Source organism: Myxine glutinosa, chromosome 13 (genome assembly GCF_964187855.1).
Source record: "Myxine glutinosa chromosome 13, kmMyxGlut1.1, whole genome shotgun sequence".
Classification (NCBI taxonomy): Eukaryota; Metazoa; Chordata; class Myxini; order Myxiniformes; family Myxinidae; genus Myxine; species Myxine glutinosa.
The window spans coordinates 15,856,541-15,876,181 of record NC_136273.1 but is presented as its reverse complement, the minus strand read 5'-3'; the positions used below and the strand labels follow the sequence as shown (position 1 = coordinate 15,876,181).

Genomic DNA, 19,641 nt, shown 5'->3' with positions numbered 1-19,641 from the left:
AAGCTTGTGACCTGGCAGGATTATTCCGCACTATTTACGAAGCAAAGTTACAATCATTTGACTTTCCAGGGATCCCAAATTAACCCGATTGGTCGCTCGAAAAAATGAGGGCAACACGAGGTACACCACTCCTTACAAAATAAATAATGAATTCATTCCACAAGGACATTCCACAAGGAGTGCAAGGCATGAGTGTGTCCATGTAGGAATGTATTTATTGGATGGTATATATCATTGCATAATTTTATTCATAATTATGACGTCATAGATCACGTGGTACGGACGCCATCTTGGAAAAACACTACACCTCCATATCTCCCAAACTGCTCAATGGAAAAGTTGAAATAAGGGTCATTGTCAAGCACTCCCCATGGGGAACGTTGATGATGTCATACGTTGATGATATACGGGATACGTTGATGATGTCATTGGTGCCTTCATTATGACGTCATAATTTGACGACAACAATTGATCTGATCAGTATGGGATTTTTTTTTTCCTCTGCAACTGTTAGTACGATGGACACAAAATTTGTACCATAGGAGCACCTCCTCCTGATTAATTTCTTTTTTTATGATAATTATGACGTCATAGGTCACGTGGTACAGGCGCCATCTTGGAAAAACCGAAAAACCTTGCACCTCTATATCTCCAAAACCGCTCCATGGCAAAATTTTAACGTGGCTCATTGTAAAGAACTCGGCATGGGGAATAGGTGTTGTTAACGATGACGTCATTGGTGCAGTAATTATGACGTCATAATTCGACAGGGACAACACTTAGTCTGATCAGATTGAAATTTATTGAGCGTGATCTACGCAATAATTATATTAGAAAATATAAATTTACGATGTAATTTCTCACATGGTCTGGCAGCCATATTGGATCAAAAAAAAAAACCTTCAAAAACAGAAGAGTTGGCTCACAACAAGTTGACTGCGCAGGGTACTATTCTATGAATACCATCTGGTTGCTGATGTTGCGCTTTTGTGAATTTCCACACATTGGTGCTGGTGATGTGAGAATATTCTCGTCTATGTCTGGGATAAATTGAGAGGACATTCAATCTACTATGGACTGCTACTTCTTTAACAGCCTCAAATATTCCCACCGTCCTGCGTTGTCAGCCTGGGAAATCTCTTGGCCAAACTCTTTCACCAACCGGCTGGCCAAATCTTGACGTTGGACTGAAGGTGGTTTGGGCAAGAATTTGTTATTTGTTCTGGGGGACCCAGCGATGAATCACCTACCCTTGATCACAATACTCGTGGGGTGTTGAACATAATCGGGAAGGGAATCAACCCGATATGATACAGCTCAGAGATAGGTGAGTTACCTCTGCAACATCGTGCCGATCATAATTGGCATCAAATTGTATTTTGCTTTTGTGTACATCACACTTTGGTTGTATTGAGGAAAGGTGATAAGAGAAGGACAAACTGTACATAACTTTGCAATGTCCTGTTCTTTTCTCCTCTAATCCATTTTCCTTGTTTATTTGTTTTGAAGATGCATATTTTGCATTTTTTTTTTTGTTTTTTGTTTTTGTTTTTTTGTATACAAGATCTAGGCTCGTGAAAGAGCGAACATTAATCACACAGAAAGACAAACCGACACATAAAACATATAACATCGGGAGCGGTAGACAAGATGGGGAGAGAGGGGGAAGGACACAAACACAACATTTGAGAGCAGGGACCGAGAGACATGGAGACATCGAGAGATCTGAGAGAGGGCGAGGGCTTTGGGGGGGGGGCATGGGAAGGGGGCGGTGGGAGAGGTATAAAACATATGGACACTGCCAGGACTTCCAGGAAATAAGTTGGAATTTCAAACAAGGTGGATCTGGGGTGAATTAGCGGGGGTAGAAAAGATCAAGGTTTTGGATGGGGGAAGATAAGAGATGGTGGTGAACAGCTGTTTTAAAGACCTGGAGGGAGGGGTGGGATTGAAGGGAGTGAGGGAGTTTGTTCCAGAGGCGGGAGAAAAGAGGAATGAAAGAGTGAAGGTGAGCAGAGAGCCGAGATTTCGGCAGTTTAACCATCAGAGAGTTGCTGGCAGATCTTGTGCGACCTGTAGGAATATTTGGGGGACAGAGCACAGAGAGAGCTGGGGGTGCAAGGCCGGAGAGGAGTCGGTAGAAGACAGAAAGACCACCTACCTGCCTGCGGTGAGTGAGTGAAAGGCCCTCAGAGATAGCTTCATCGCGGGAGATTCCAATAATTCTGAAAGCTTTGGTTTCAACAGCGTGAAGCCGAGCTAGGTGTGAGGCAGGAGCACCGGCCCATACTGGAGAACAGTATTCCATTGAGCTGCGGATGAAAGCCTTGTATGTGGTGAGGAGCTCAGGTGTGCCGAGGAAGGACTTCACACGACGGAGGATGCCCAGTCGGCGACTGGCTTTGGAGGCCAGCTTTGAAATGTGGTTTTCCCAAGAAAGATCATGGCAGATAGTGAGACCCAAAAGCTTCAGCGACAGAACTTCTTGGAGAGGATTGTTGAGAAAGTAGATGGGAGGGTTGTCCAGTCGATCTTTTCGGAGAGACATAGTAAGAGTGTGAGATTTGTCAGGATTGAAAGACATGTTCCACTTGTTTGACCAGTCTGTGATTTTGTCCAAGTCTTCAGAGAGTGAGGAGGCTGCAGACTGCCGATCTGAGGGAAGAGGAATGGAGCGGCAGAGAGTGGAGTCATCAGCAAAGAGATAGAGAGGATTTTCAAGAGAGTCAGAGAGATCATTGATGAAGACCAGAAAAAGCACGGGGCCCAGAACACTGCCTTGGGGAACTCCAGCCTGAACAGGAAGAGGAGATGAGAGAAACCCATTCAGGGCCACACGTTGACGACGACTAGAGAGGAAGTCCGCCAGCCATGCGTGGAGATTTCCATGGATACCAAAGGAGGAGAGTTTGGTGAGCAGAGCGGGGTGCCAGACCGTGTCGAAGGCACGTGATATGTCGAGGGAGACAGCTCTAATTTCCTGTTTGGCATTGAGGACCTCCATCCATTGTTGAGACAGCAGAAGCAGCATGTCCAGAGTAGAGTGACCTGGTCTGAAACCAAATTGATGGTCAGAGATCAAGCCATTGGAGAAGAGGAAAGATTTCATATCCGAAGCAATGATGGATTTCATGACTTTGATGATAATTGGGAGAAGGCTGATTGGTCTGTAGTTGCTAGGATCTGTTTTTGCACCTTTTTTGTGCAAAGCGGTGATGTTGGCTGATTTCCAAGCAGATGGCAGTTGACCTTGAGCAAAAGAGAGGGTGAAGAGAACAGAGAGAGGGTGAGATAGAGCGGCAGAGCAGGATTTTAGGACCCGTGGGCTGATGCCTTCGGGTCCAGTTGCAGAATCAGAGTCGAGGGTTGACAGAAACTTTTCCACCTTGTCAGGAGGAAAGGACACGGAGTCCAGGAGCAGCAGGGTACGACTGGGTATGGTGGGTACAGAGAGGGATGGGTTTGGGACACAAGATTTAGAGGCAAACACAGAGTTGAGGCATTCAGCTTTTTCACGTGCGGAGTCAGCTGTGTAGCCGTTTGAAGTAAGGGAGGGGATGGAGGGGGAACAAACACCAGAAACGGATTTGACCAGACGCCACCAGGATTTGGAAGAGGGAGACAGATAAGAGAGTTCGGTCTTGAGAACGGAGAGATATTGTTTCCTGGCTCTCCTGAGGGTGGACACACACTTGTTTCGGGCTTTGTGAAAGGAAATGAGATTTCCTTCCGTTGGATTTGCTTTCCAGGAGACGAAGGCAAGTTGTTTCTGGGCAACAGCCTCACCACAAGATTCCGTGTACCATGGACGGGAGGAAGGGTATGACAACTGAAGACGAGATGGGATAAATCTGTGCATGAGAGAGAGCAATTTACTTTGGAAGAATTCCCAGGATGAGTTGATGTCAGAGGTGGTAGAGATGGGAGACCAGTCCAGATGATTGATGGCTGCTTGAAGACCGTGCCAGTTGGCCTGAGTGAAATGCCAGACTCGTCGACGTCGACGCATTCTCCCGTCTTTCTTTGTATTTGTTATTTATTATCATTATCCGTATTTTCCATCTCATCTTGTCTTCTCCTTTTTCTCCAATGAGTGGGAATAAAGGGGTCTTTGTGAGCGTTTCATGAATTTTTATTGTCACCAGTAATGCGGCAGCTGAACCTTACAGCTGAGACCCTGGCTTGGACCAGGGAAGCCATTACAACTATTTTATAGCCACTGAATATCCAATCAGAACCAGCAGCTGAACGTGGTGCAAAAGCAACTGCCAAGGAAAATGTACCTGCACAGCCTGATGGGCCAAAGGTTGGGTTCTGAAACTGCGTGTAGGGTGGACACTTGGTCTTTTATGTAATTTACACGAGAAGTCATCTAAATATTATGTGTGCAGAAATGGCAGGATTGGTGACCCCAGCAGACACACAATTCCCTCTACAATTAGCTTTTCCTTTTCTATTACCTCTTCCATAGGCCTTGCAAGATAGCCCAGAGCTATGTACACTCACCTCTGAGGTCTCTAGTCTAGGTTTGAATCCCGACCCAACTATAAACTGTCATCCTGATGTTTCGCAGACTGGGCAATTCCCCCAATGTGTGTGCGCCATCCTTTGAATATATATTAAACTGGGTGTCCCGTGTGCTGGTATTAGTTGGTGGTCATTAAAGATCCCACGGAGTCCTTCACGAAGAGTAAGCGGGATATCACCGGCACCCTGAACAAGCTAGAAATTCCTGCTCTTATCTATGGGAGGCACTACATTAGCAGCAAAGCTGCAACCCCAGCAAATGATGCTACTTGCAACCATGTACTGCATATGAAAGAAGAAGATTTCTTCCATCAACTGCCCACCTCTCTTAATCCCTCTTTTCTCACTTCCCCTCCTGCCTTCTCACAGCTCTTCAATCCCACACCCACAGAGTGGCAAACGTCCATCGGGTATGATGACAGCAGCAACCTTTTGTTGCAAGAGTAAAAAATTCCATATTAGGCAGTGGCTAGTCAGGTCCCAGCTTTTTATGAGGGTTGATCAAAAAGTTTTCAGACTGCATGATAATGAACCAGCGATACCCATGGAAAATTCCACGTTTGAAAACATAAAAGTCAAAGGGAAAAGGTTAGTGTGCAACTTATGTCACAAAAAGTAAAGAAAAATACTCAAAAGTAAAGTATCTAAAGGTAAGGTTGTGGCAAAAGAAAGTATTTGCCACTAAAAAAATATCTAAAATTAAAATTAATCGTCACTAAAAAGGTTTATTTTTAAAATACTTATGTTCACATGTGAATTCATGCAGCATGGGAGAGAGAGAGAGGTCGTTCAGACGTGGATTATTGCGAGTTTGGATTTGAGGCGATGTACACACACTTTTTTATTCTCACCAGGCTGGACTACACAGTTAGATAGCCGCAAACACAATAAACACGTGAAATTAAAAGTGTTTGTCACTAAAAAGATTAAGTTTTTTGTTTTTAAAATACATCTTACTTTGTCACGTGAAATCATCCAAGCACGGGAGAGAGGTCGGTCAGGCGTGGAAAGGAATGGCAGGCATACAGGAGCAAAAGTACGTTTAAAATTGGCTAAAACATGAAACTGGATGGTATTCATAGAATACTTACCCCACACAGTTAACTTGATGCAAGCCAACTCTTCTGTTTTTAAAGGGTTTTTTTTATTTGATGCAATATGACTGCCAGACCACGTGCGTGATGACATCATAAAATTATATTCTCTAATATAATTGTTGCGTAGAATACGCTCAATAAATTTCAAACTGATCAGACTAAGCATTGGAGCCGTCCAATTATGACGTCATAATTAAGGCACCAATAAAGTCATCATTAACAATATTATTCCGCATGCGGAATTCTTTACAATGAGCCACGTTTCAATTTTTCCATGGAGTGGTTTCAGAGATATAGAGGAGTAACGTTTTTCCAAGATGGCGTCCATACCACGTGACCTATATCAGAATTATGAATAAAGAAAATCTACCAACAGGCGCTCCTATGGTGAAAATATCGTGTCAATCGGACCAATGGTTGCCGGGAAGATGAATTTTAAAATTCAGACATGCACATACGCCACACGTGCGATGCAACCGAATGCCTAACCCTGCTTTTCGCTTCGCGAGCGCAGGGTATAAAGGGCGAATCAACAAATGGATATAAACTTGTCAAGGTCCATGGATGATGTATTGTCCAAACTTTGGACATGAAGTCAATTAGCAAGCATGTAAATGATTTGCTCAAAAAACCCCGACAGACTTGCTTTTTTCCTCTTTCCGCCATAGTCACCATTAACATCTAAAACAGCTGTTCATTTATCTCCCAGTTCTCCTCGCCACAATTATTATTCCGACCAGGCCACAAAACATTTTTGCAGCATCAATTGACATTTTTTGTTCCGAGGGTGTTTGATGCCGTGTTGGTGAGACTTGAAATGTCGAACAGGTAGTTATTTGAAGGCAGACCAGAATATGGTTAATTAAACAATAATGATCAAAAGCCAACAGGATCCCGCTGAATATATGGCAGCACGTTTGTTTTATATATCAGCTACATTTAAATCTTTAAAGTCATTTACTTCAGAATCAATACCTCACGTAGATCCCGCTGTTGCCGTGTGTTGACCTCCTCAGCCCTCGCTAGTTCTTTCCTGGCAGCATCCAGCTGAGACTCGAGCTCGGCCGCTCTTCCTGCCAAGGAAGCCAACCGTTCGGCCAGCTGCGTCGCTTCCCTGGCCTGCCGTTCCGCTTGCTGTTCGAGTTCCTGTGCCCGGTGCCACGGCACTCCCTGCAGAATAACACAAACGCCATGTAACACCCCACAGCAGCCCTGAGCTCGTTTATCACTCTCACCAATCCACAGCTTGGCAAGCGTGGCGAGTCTGCCAAACACCCTCAACTTGCGTCGTCCTCAGGTTGGACTGAAATAGGCTGGTTTACAGTTTGTTTTTGGTTTTGTTTTTATGTGGACTTATAGAAAGCGCAAGACTGAGGGTGGGGGTCCAAGGGGGCAACAAAACAAACTTCTTATTTACACCGTTTTTGCTCATCCATGTTGGAACTCAAATTACATTTATGTCTCATCTCGATCATCACAAGGCCTTGTTACTCTGTTACCAAAACCTCTCATGAGATCTGACGAGATCCCCATCAAATATATATCGGACCTTCCTGGAAAGACGAGATATGTCTGTAATCCAAGTAATCTATAAGCAGATAAAAAGTAATCCAAGTAATCTATAAGATGTAGAAATTAAGAAACCGCTCTTTTCCGCTACCGCTCCTACTACCGCTCAACCGCTCTTTTCGATACCTACAACCTATAACCGCTCTTTACCTACAACCTACAACCTACCTACAACCTACAACCTACCTACAACCAACCTACAACCTTTACCTACAACCTACAACCTACCTACAACCAACCTACAACCTTTACCTACAACGCTCGATACCTACAACCTACAACCTACAACCGCTCTTTTCGATACCTACAAACCTACAACCGCTCTTTTCGATTACCCAAAAGCCAATTTAATCAAAAATCTGTAACAGATCATCATTTCAAAGTAACCCTCCAATACTGCGTCAATTACACACCAGCATCCACAAATAATTTAAAGTTTGGTGAGACACAGTGAGATACCAGTTATTTGAGAGAAACAATGTTTCCAACACTCAAAAAGTACCAGCCAATGAAGCCCTCTACCGTTTCAATGAGCAACATTTCGAAATGTCTGCCATGTCATACATAATTCAGATGAAGGCGTTAAATATTTTGTGGTAGTGTGAACCACAATCCCATATATTTAACATAAAATTACTTAACATCAACATCCCATTTCATTGAACTTGCAAAGAGTGGTTAAAATGTTGGAGAACCCATCATTATTAACAAGCAAATGTACCTGTCCACCACAGAGGAGCGAGGGATGAAGTAGGAGATAGGTGAGTGCACACATATATTCAAGTATACTTCATGGTGTATGTATTCTCAAAAAATGTTTTCTGAATAGGGTGCCACACCCATTTTTCTTCACGCTAAAAAGTTACCTCATGTGTGACAATAACACCTTTTGTCCATTCAATATTGTTATTTAATTTCCTTGTTACTCGGATACCGTTTCTGCAGCCACACATTACACCCGAGTAACTTTCAGTAATAGATTGTTGCAACTCAAACCCCACGAGAACCTCCTCAACCCTCCTCCAACCCCTCCCCATCCCCAGGGCCCTTGAGTACATGTGCCTAGTTTGGTTGAGATCAGTCAAAAAGTAGTTCCGTAGTTTGTGAACAAACCAACAGACCATTCTTGCTTTACAGTATAGATAGATGATCAGTGACTTGTGCTTCATATTTTATTTTTCAAACACAGACTACGAGCACTTATTACGGTGGACAGAGGTTATGTTTCACCCGTCTGTGTGTTTGTTTGTCTGTCTGTGTGTGAACAGGATATCTCAAAAAGTTGTGGACTGATTCGGATGAAACTTGGTGGACAGGTTGGGAGAGTGACAAGGACGAATTGATTCAATTTTGGTGAAGATCTGAATCCGGATGAGAGAATTTTTTAAGGGATCCTTCATCATTGAGAGATGGGGGTGGGGGGGAACGATAGATATCACGATATCTCAAAAGGTTGTGGACGGATTCGGGTTAAACTTGGTGGACTGGTTAGGTGCGTGACTTAAGATATATTTGTGGCAGGCATACATACTCCTCACCATGTCGAACACACATGAAGAAATGAAACAATTTTGATGGAGATTCGAACCCACCTCTTTTGTTGAGAGATGGTGATTCATCTCTTTTGCAAATGGATTCCTTTACACCATGAGCAAACCACTTTTTTCTCTGTCTAAGATGACCACTTGATTGTTATCAAAACTGTGAGCATGCAAGTTCAAGTGCGTATATACAGCAGAGTTCAACGCCTCTTCATAAGCTGAAAGACGATGTTGGTTCATATGAACCTTAAGAGTTTGCCGAGTTTCTCCTGTGTATGTTTCAGTGCATGATGGGTCTCCACATCTGAGGCCATTACGTTTCGACTCTTAACCCTACCCCTTGTGTGTGCGACAATTTAAACTAGATATGTCCCACCGAATGCGTTGGGGACTAACAGTCTCACACAACAACCTTACACCCAAAATAAAAAACAACCCAAAATTGCCGGAATTTTTGAAACTAAAACACATAACCAGTGGGCATAAACAATCAATCAACTTATTTACAAATACTGACCCAGGACCTGTAAAGAAAATTTTGCAAGAAGGGCACCTTCCGAACATCCACCTTTAACACGGCAGGGCGTATGCCGTACACAGTCCATCTCAAACCGGCCTACAATGGCAGCGAGGCTGCAGCATGGTGGTTGGTATGCAGAAAGGTGGGTGGTATGCAGCATGGTGGGTGGTATGCAGCAAGGTGGGTGGTATGCAGCAAGGTGGGTGGTATACAAGAAAAAAAAAACTGCGGCCCTGGCCAGTCAATGCACTGGTGCAGCATAGGGCAATCCTTAAACATGCATAGTGTCCTGTGGTGACATGACAAGGCGGCAGCAGAAGGCAAGGTAAACAGGCAAAGGCATGGCAATAACGTGGCATGGCAGACTGGCAAACTAGGCCGGCCGGCCTCATGGTGGTCTCGTACTCGTCATGTGGGCAGGAACGTGTGGGGTAGCGGATCAGGTGGCCAGTTGTGGCCCTAACATAATCCTAACCATCCCCGCTTAATCCCACTTACTACCTCTACCCCGTTTTAATCTTCTTAACTTAACCCGACTCTATGCCAGCCCATAAGCCATTCAAACTAAACCATTCCTCCCGGGTTCCTTAATTCCCCCCTAACTATACCTATTTCCCGGGAGAACACCAAAGCACACACGATGCCAAGTTAATGAAGTGGCGTGGCACCACTAGGCTCGCCGGCAAGTCAGCCTGATTGGGGGGGGGAGGGGGGGGTTACCCGTACTAAATAATTTGGGACAACAAGTCCTCGCAAAGGCCAGTTAATCAACCCTGTTATCCCAGCAGCTGCAAGCACACACAATGGTACCAATGGGGAGCATCCCTACTCGAACCTAGCATTTCCAAAGACTCATTTCTCTTACCATTACACCCCCCCTACAGTGGTTCTATGCAAGCAATTTACCCGTCGTCCCACGCGTTGGGGCTCTTACAAATTGAGGCCTGGCCCACAATTTTTCACTCTGTGCCATCAAACAATTTAGTGACTGGGCAGTGTGGCTCTACTGGCAGGCTTGTCTACCTGCATACTCACCTATGGCACCCCCGCGACGCTGGAGCCACCTCTGAGCTTGCCTGCCCCTCACTAGTTCTGGGGGAGGCCCTCACTGCCCCTCCCCCCGATGCCTACCATGGCACCTCTACCCCGCAGTCCGGCGCCCCAGGCCCGTTCCCTTGGGTACATGTGCCCACTACACAACGCTAAACTGGTCCCATGGACCTTAACGGCCTCACCTGGCCGGCAAGCTTTCAGCGCCCGGGGTACCCTCCCCCATCCCCACGAGGACACATTGACGTGCCACACTCCCAGCCTCTCAACAACACCATTGCACCTTTGCAAAACAAAACATTCCACACACAGCACCAACCGCAGAACAACGTCCATTTCCAAAACATCTGAACCCCCTCCAGTCTAACGCCAATGCAGGTGAAGGTTCGTATCCATCAGGGTGTACTCTGCTACACAAACACCCACCTGGTATCATTCATTCAATAATTTCTTCCACACGAAAATTGTTTTTGAATTTTTGTGTGTGTGGAATCGCTGTTCATCAAAAAAGAAATTTTGAAAATTTTCGCCACGCACCTCATTCACACCTCATCTCACTCACAACAAGCGTTTCTCCATTCATCCTTCAATTGTCGGGACAACGAGGAAGAAGGAGGAAGGCGCGAAACTATCGTCTGCCAATTCCAAAATAATTAATTCGCAACTCGTCAATTTACATCATCTCTAACCCCTCTAATCTCTAACACAGTCTTGATTCATCCTGTCATCTACATACATCGTCTCTACACCAATGCCATCTACAATTTTTGTACCTTCTGGGTCACGTGGTTCCCCCACGGACCCAGGCTCTCGCCTTTTGTTCTGCACACACGTGCCGGGGAAACCCCGAAACCGTGCCTTCCTCCTTGCTACCAGATGCATGCTGCACACCAGACACGCCACTCGTGCCGTGAACATCCCGCGGTGCTGTCTCACGGGACTCCGCGAAACGCAAAATGTGTCATGCGGGCCCCGCCTACAGCCGTGGTGGTCACGCCTCCTCACCAAGCACCACCCCCACTGGACGTTCCCGTTTCATGTGCCGTGCTTCCAAGCGTGACCATCTTCCTACACGCCTGACGGTCTGGCATGCGCACAACCCCAGGTCCCCACGTGACCCCTATCTGCAATATTGCAGGTGCTCCTGCTAACCCGCCAATTAGCACGGGGGCACCACGGGCATCTCCCTAGCTTCCCGCACCCTTTCCCCTGGGTTCTCTTGGGATACCCCGTCTCTCCCTTAACCTGTAATGACGCTCTTCCCTTTTCTCCCTCTACATTACCCCTGGCCTCACCAGCCACCAGGAAGAAGGAACCAGGAAGAGGAATGACAGACGCGCTCTGTATTGTGAGGCAGTTGCAGGAGAAGTACATGGAGAAGAGGAAGAAGTTGTTTCTTGGGTTTGTTGATCTGGAGAAAGCATTTGATAGGGTTCCACGTGAAGTATTGACATGGGCATTGAGGAAGTTAGGAGTGGAGGAATGGTTGATCAGAGTAGTGATGGCAATGTACAAAAGAGCGCGCACAGCTGTAAGGACGAAGGACGGGAACAGTGGTGAGTTTGAGGTGAAGGTAGGAGTGCATCAGGGGTCGGTACTAAGTCCAATACTATTTAGAGCTGTGATGGAGGTGCTGGCTCAGAACATAAAGGAGGGTTTACCGTGGGAGTTGTTGTATGCAGATGATCTGGTGTTGATTGCGAAAAGTATGGCTGGACTGAAGGAAAAGATGAACAAGTGGAAGGAATGTATGGAGACAAAAGGTCTGAAGGTGAATATCGGAAAGACGAAGGTGATGGCAAGTGGTAAAGCATGTGGTGAGGTGGAAAGAACTGGGAAGTGGCCCTGTGCTGTGTGTAGGAAGGGTGTCGGAGTGAACTCCATTCAATGTACAATGTGCGCTGAGTGGGTTCATCAAAAATGTAGTGGTCTGAGAGGGTCATTAACCAGTGTGGCAGCTACATTCAAATGTAAGGTGTGCACAGAGGGAGCTGCAGATGAAGGAAATGTTGAGTTGGATCTTGGAGACGGAGTGAAGCTGGAAGGTGTGAAAACATTTTGCTACCTCGGAGACATGCTGAATGGAGAAGGTGTATCAGACTCGGCAACGGTTGCTGGAGTGAGATGTGCATGGAAGAAGTTTCGGGAACTGAGTGGCGTGCTGAGGAGGAGGGAAGTGTCGTTGAAGCTGAAGGGAAAGGTGTATGCTGCATGTGTGAGAAGTGTTATGATTTATGGGAGCGAGACATGGGTAATGAACGTAGAGCAGCAACGTAGGCTGGAAAGGGTGGAAATGCGAATGGTTCGGTGGATGTGTGGAGTATCGTTGAGAGAGAGGAAGACAAATGATGAATTGCGAAAGATGATGGGAATAGAGCCTGTGATTGATGCTGTGAAGAAGAACAGGTTGAGATGGTTTGGTCATGTGTTGAGGAAGGATGAAAGTGACTGGTTGAGAAGAGTGATGGAAATGAATGTAGAAGGAAGTAGAGGACGGGGAAGACCGAGAAAGACTTGGCTAAAGATGGTGGAAGAAGAAATGCGGGCAAGGGGGTTAACAAGGGGAGATGCAGAAAATATGGCAAAATAGAGAAGATTGTCATGGGGACCGCAAGGCTAACCCCCGCTCTAGCAGGGGAAATGGCCTTAAAATGCATGTTGTTGTTGTTGTTGTTGTATTCACCCAAATCTTCATTCCAATGCCGACTTCAGGCCCTCATAAAATCATCGAGGGTGAGCTGCTAGCTACGAAACCTGGTTAGTTTTGAGACATCTAAGGAAACTTTGCATACGCGGAATTTTAGCTGTACTAGGGTTACCACATGATGCGTGAGCAGAACGTGAATTTCACTAGAATTATTTAATTATTAGTGCTCAGGACCAACTTCACTCAACCATAACATCGTCATGGACACTTATGGGGTCAGAACTTAATTTTCAGAGTCGACAATCGATATCTGACATATGTACAAACTTGAAGGTGGCATGATTGAGAGAGAAGCCCGACTGGAAGAGATACTTTTATGAGAGGAATATTGCCGAAACAAGATATTTCGAGGAAAGAGTGTCACATAGAACAAATTAGGATCATATATTCTGACATTTAAGAGCATGGTAGCAAATGCTCACAGCATTTCTCAAAACATCAAAATAGAACACAACATCTGCCCTCCCCCACTGCAGAATAGCACTTACTTAAATAGTACTTATTTTGAATACTTATACCTAAAATGGTTAAGTCGAATAAGGCAAATGACATGGTGGGTGGGTGGTTTGTGTGCAGCCACCTGGCAGCTGGTTGCATCATTTTTCTGTGGGCGTGTCTGCCACTGATGCAATGCCTCTCTATAACCAGTTATCTGGTACTCATTTTGCCGACCTCAGAAGGATGACAGGAGTCAACCCCACCTGGCGTTAATTCAACGGGATTCAAACTCAGGACCTTAGGGTCCCAAGTCCGCCGCCCTAATCATTAGGCCAACACCAGGTGATAATGACATGGTGATGAATATATAGATGATACATCAGGTGAGCAATATGTACAAATTTCAGAGGATCAAAAGCAAAATCGACAAATCGAAAACAGCAGATGACATGGAAATGAACATTCTAAAGAACTTGACTACGGAGGGGAAACTTCACCTTGACACCACACAGAATGGCTAAAACGTGCGAGAAACTGGAAAGTCACCCAGCAACATGGTAGTCCTCCTTTGCCTCATATAAATTTGAGTCGTCCACGAGCCGGTGCTCGAGGAGTCTCCACACAGTTCTTACAATCCTTGAATCCACACAAATGCGTGCAAAATAAGCCAGACTAGCGGCAGGATCGGAACATCGTTGCCCTTCACAGCGCGATTTTGCACAGTTGCAGTGTACAACTTCCAGTATAGTCCTTATTGAATACAGCCCATCCTTGCTCGTCGGGAGAGGGGGTGCCGATATTATCTTGAAATGCTCAATGGCAAATCGCTGTCTGATTATGACGAATGCCTGGTATGCAGTACCACCACATCCTTCGTAGGAGGTAAATTCTGCTCACATGGTGAACCGTGATTATCCATTCAGTGGCAGAGTGAGCAGTGCATGATGAATACACAAGCATCATCTTCAACGACGTGGTCCATGGATGTCAACTGACGAAACAAAAACTCAAGCAAATCCTCTTTATTCATCCTGTTCATGAGATACTTTTTCCATTGAATGTGGAGCTTCTGATTCTCGTTCAGGATGCAAATCGTTTGGCCCATTCCATCACCACGACGAGCTCTCTTGTAGTTCTTGATAATTATCTCTGCATATTTGTCGGTAAGAAAGTCCATGCGGGAGCTGTGAAAGCTGTTAGCGAGGTCCATGCGTACACCTTCAGACAAAGAAAGGTATCGTGTACGTTACTCATTTGGTAGATTAGACCCATACCATCGATGACTAGTGCACACGTTTCAGGCAGATCCAATAATAAGCAGTTCAGTGACAGTGACAGTGACAGGCTCTCAACAAGTGTCAGTGACAGGCTCTCAACCATATTAAGGAGAGCAGCTTTGTTAGTCTTCGTCATGCATCCATCAACCGTGTTATTACCATGGAAAGCAGCATGGATACAGAGGGTAGGAAATAACACAAAATGAGTGTAGGTCGAGTCCTCTGGTCTGAGTAATGGTATGCATCCTTGCGAGAAATTTTGAGTCATTTCGTAGCATTATCTCCTTCCCAGACTTAATCATAGACTTAGATGCATGCGTGGAAGTCTTCAACTTGTTCACCTTCATAGTGGCAAAAACATCATCTGATCGTCTCGTACACAGAATGAGTCACTTGTACACACCACGACTCTCCTCTACACTGCACGACTCGTTTTACACAGTTGACTCTTTCGTAAACAGCACGACTCTCCTCTGCAAAGCACGACTCGGTTGTACACATCACGACTCTCGATCTTGTACCCAGATCTCTGGACCAACTCTCAAGACCGTGAAAGAATGTACACTGTCGTTTTTGATGAAATAGTAGTGCATACAACAACAACAACAACAACAACAACATGCATTTTAAGGCCATTTTCCCTGCTCGAGCGGGGGTTAGCCTTACGGTCCCCATGACAATCTTCTCCATTTTGCCCTATTTTCTGCATCTCCCCTTGTTAACCCCCTTGGCCGCATTTCTTCTTCCACCATCTTTAGCCAAGTCTTTCTCGGTCGTCCCCGTCCTCTACTTCCTTCTACATTCATTTCCATCACTCTTCTCAACCAGTCACTTTCATCCTTCCTCAACACATGACCAAACCATCTCCACCTGTTCCTCTTCACAGCATCAATCACAGGCTCTATTCCCATCATCTTTCGCAATTCATCATTTGTCTTCCTCTCTCTCAACGATACTCCGCACATCCACCGAACCATTCGCATTTCCACCCTTTCCAGCCTTCGTTGCTGCTCCACGTTCATTACCCATGTCTCGCTCCCATAAATCATAACACTTCTCACACATGCAGCATACACCTTTCCCTTCAGCATCAATGACACTCCCCTCCTCATCAGCACGCCACTCAGTTCCGAAACTTCTTCCATGCACATCTCACTCTAGCAACCGTTGGCGAGTCTGATCCACCTTCTCCATTCAGCATGTCTCCGAGGTAGCAAAATGTTTTCACACCTTACAGCTTCACGCTGTCTCCAAGATCCAACTCAACATTTCCTCCATCTGCAGCTCCCTCTGTGCACACCTTACATTTGAATGTAGCTGCCACACTGGTTAATGACCCTCTCAGACCACTACGTTTTTGATGAACCCACTCAGCGCACATTGTACATTGAATGGAGTTCACTCCGACACCCTTCCTGCACACAGCACACGGCCACTTCCCAGTTCTTTCCACCTCACCACATGCTTTACCACTTGCACTGACTTGTAGTGCACTTGTAGTGCATAAAGCAACTTAAATCGGATTTTTCTCCTGACATTCTGACACCTCCAGCTGAAATCACTGATCCATAAGCTCTGCCATTTTGACCAGTCACGTGATAAAATGAAGTGGTCTGATTTTGTGTGTTGTTTGAATCACGAGTGGCACGGTTGGCCAAAGCTCAGCGAAGAAAAAGTGTAATTTGATGTCAAATCTTTAAACTGGCATGTTTTGGATATCAAACTTTTGAATGAAGCAGGACTTATCAACTCATCAAATGAGAGTGGATCACTTTTTAGTCCCAAGAATGGTGGAATGGGATGAAACGACTGACGCTTCAGCTGGCGGCCTACTTCAATGAGCACATCAATCCGACTCTTGTTTTCCGGTGTCACTGCAGTTGTGGGACGACCACTTTGAGGCTCGTCACCGATATTGGTTTCCTTTGCTGTTGAAGCGCTTTGTCCAATGTCTAACAATGGTAGAATCGCCATACACATTCTTCAAATGCCTATGGATATTGTTACATATTTATGTGAATGTATGTGAATTACCATTCAGGTCTTTGCTTATCCGTGTGTAGTATATTAAGTTGTTGTGTAGTTGTTGTGGTTGGAGGGTCAGGAGCCCTTCTGAGGGAGTGGCCGGAAACGGAAGTGACCGGAAACGGAAGAGAAAAAGACACGAGGAAAAAGGACGGGTATTATTCTTCCTCGCCCCGCTCCGAAAAAAAGGTGGGATCGACCTTGCGCTGCGTGGAACAGCGGCGTTCCGAAGCCTGGCTGGCGAGAGGAATTACCGGAACGTGTACCTTCCCGGTGGAGACGTCAAGTTGACGTGGGGCCGTGCATCGAACCCGCGTCTGGCCTCGTTCACGGCACCGTCCAAACAGACGCGTGCGGGTCGCACGTTGGGGCCTAACGCGCCTTGCAAGCGGCGTGGGGTTTGGCTGGCTTTACCGTATCCGCTTCGCGTGGCCACGAGGGGCTGCAGCCACGGTGCCTGGTACGATACCGGCCCGGTGGAAACACGTCCACCCGGGATTCGTTCTACCGCCCGAGTGCGGTGACGGCGACCATCATCTTGGTCAGGAGGGGCCCAGAGACATTGTGCGGGACCGAGACCAAAAGGGTGTCGTGAGTACTCACCGGGACACACGTATATAAGATGGCCATCTTACTCATAGGAAAGTGCTTGTGAATTGGGAATTGTTGATGGTTGTATATGGTTGATTGCTCGGGGAAAATCTCCGTGGTTGTGTCATTGCAATTGTATGGTCATTCCCATTGAAATATATCCTTGAACGGCAGTTGTCTCCTGGGTGAAATTCATATGGATTGCGTGGCGAAAGCGCATATTTAATACAGCTTTCTGGTGAAGTTCCTCTCACGGTCCGGGGGTCACCGAGACCAGGTATTCACCGAGGGGACCACGTAACAGAATTGGGGGCTCGTCCAAATTACGATTTGCGGTTTCGCAATTGGGTCTACGTCCGGGATTTAAAATTGTATAAAATAATAAAATAATAATTTTTTATTAATTAAAAATTATTAATTAATTATTAATTGGTAATTTCTTTTTTGAGAAATTGGGGTAAAGTCTTGGGTGAAGGTTAACAGGTGTTAACGATAGGCACCATGGCGTTTGTGGCACAGAACTTTGGGGTAACCCCGAGTGAGGCACAGTTCCGAGCGTTGCTAAAGGCGGACCTCTTGAAATTGGCCAAACATTTTAACTTGGAGGTCCGAACTAATTTGAGGAAGGCAGAGTTGCAGGCCACGGTGATACAATCTATGGTGGGATTAGGAACATGGGACGAGTTAGCCTGGGAGTGGCTACCCGAAGAACCAGAAGACGTTGAGCTCTGGAAACTGGAGTTGCAATTACGGAGCCAGGAACGGATTAAAGAAGAAGAAAGGAAAGCAGAAAAGGAAAGAGCAGAAGAAGAAAGGAAAGCAGAAGAGAGGAGGGAAGAGAAACAAGCGGAGGAAAGGAGAGTGGAACGAGAACTCCAGGAAAGGTTAAAAGAAGAAGAAAGGAAAGCAGAAGCGAGGAGAGAAGAGAAACAAGCAGAGGAAAGGAGAGTGGAACGAGAACTCCAGGAAAGGTTAGAGGACAAAAAAGCAGAGGAAAGGAGAGTGGAACGAGAACTCCAGGAAAGGTTGGAAGTGAAAACAGCACAAGAAAGAACCGAGGAAAGGAGAGTGGAAAGAGAACTCCAGGAAAGAAGAGAAAAGGAACAAGCAGAGGAAAGGAGAGCTGCAAGGGACCTCGAAGCAGAGGAGAGAAAAGCGGAAAGGGAATTAAAGGAACGTGACATGGAGCTTCAGCAAGAAATCAAATTCAAGGAGCTGGAGTTAATGAGAGAACGGGGAGAGGCACCACCCTTGCTGACGGGGTCGACACCTAACCAGAAAACCTGGGATGTGGGCAGACATGTGAGGCTGGTTCCACCGTTCAGTGAAAAAGAAGTCGCGAAATTTTTTCCACACTTTGAGAAAGTGGCTCGACAATTAAACTGGCCGGAGGAGGCCTGGACCATACTCGTGCAAAGTGTGCTGGTGGGGAAAGCTCAGGAAATTTATTCGGCGCTACCAATGGACCAATGTGCAGATTATGAGGTACTGAAGACGCACATCCTCAAAGCGTATGAGTTGGTTCCGGAAGATTACAGGCAAAAATTCAGGAACGCCAGGAAGAGGGAGAGTGAGACCCATGTGGAGTTTGCCAGAGTGAAAGAAAATATGTTTGATCGGTGGTGTGAGTCAAAAGGAGTCGGGAAAGACTTCGAAACATTGCGGGACTTGATCCTGGTGGAGGAATTCCAGCAGTGTGTCCACGAGGACATCAAAGTGTACCTGCAGGAAAAGAAGGTACCAAAGTTGTGGGACGCAGCCACCATGGCAGATGATTATGCCTTAACCCACCGAATAGGGGTCCACGAACCTAACTCCTCGCCTAGATCTCCGCAGGGGAGGTGGGGAACAGCAGGTGCGGAGAACGACCATACATGGCGGCGGCCTCGAGATGATTATGGGGACAACTATGATACCCCACCGGTTCGAAATCAGAGGGATGCGGGCCCAAGACAAACTTATAGTTCGGGGGGCCCGAGGCAGACCCCGAGTTTTTCCTCCGGGCCTACTTGCGCGTTTTGCAAGAAACCTGGACACTTGATGTCCAGTTGTTACCTCATGAAAAGGGACAACCCAGAGCGGAGTCCGACTATTACAACTCCGAATGCGATGGCTAGCGTAAGAAATCGCCATCAAAAGGGTTACCAACCATTTATTTCAGAGGGGTTTGTGTCACTGGAGGGAGCCTCGACTAACCGGAGACCGGTTAGGATATTGAGGGACACAGGGGCCCATCAATCTTTAATGCTTGAAGGCATTTTGCCATGGTCCGAGGAGACGGCAACGGGGGATAGTGTTC

At 46.1% G+C, this 19,641-nt stretch overlaps 1 protein-coding gene across 1 annotated transcript in view; it reads right to left on the bottom strand.

Moving 5' to 3' along the window:
* Nucleotides 1–19,641, bottom strand: part of LOC137438312 (liprin-alpha-1-like) — a 76,632-nt gene that overhangs the window by 15,791 nt on the left and 41,200 nt on the right. Inside the window, exon 8 of the mRNA XM_078766982.1 lies at nucleotides 6,600–6,794. Within this exon, the coding sequence (XP_078623108.1) occupies nucleotides 6,600–6,794 (195 nt within the window). The remainder of the gene's footprint in view (nucleotides 1–6,599; nucleotides 6,795–19,641) is intronic.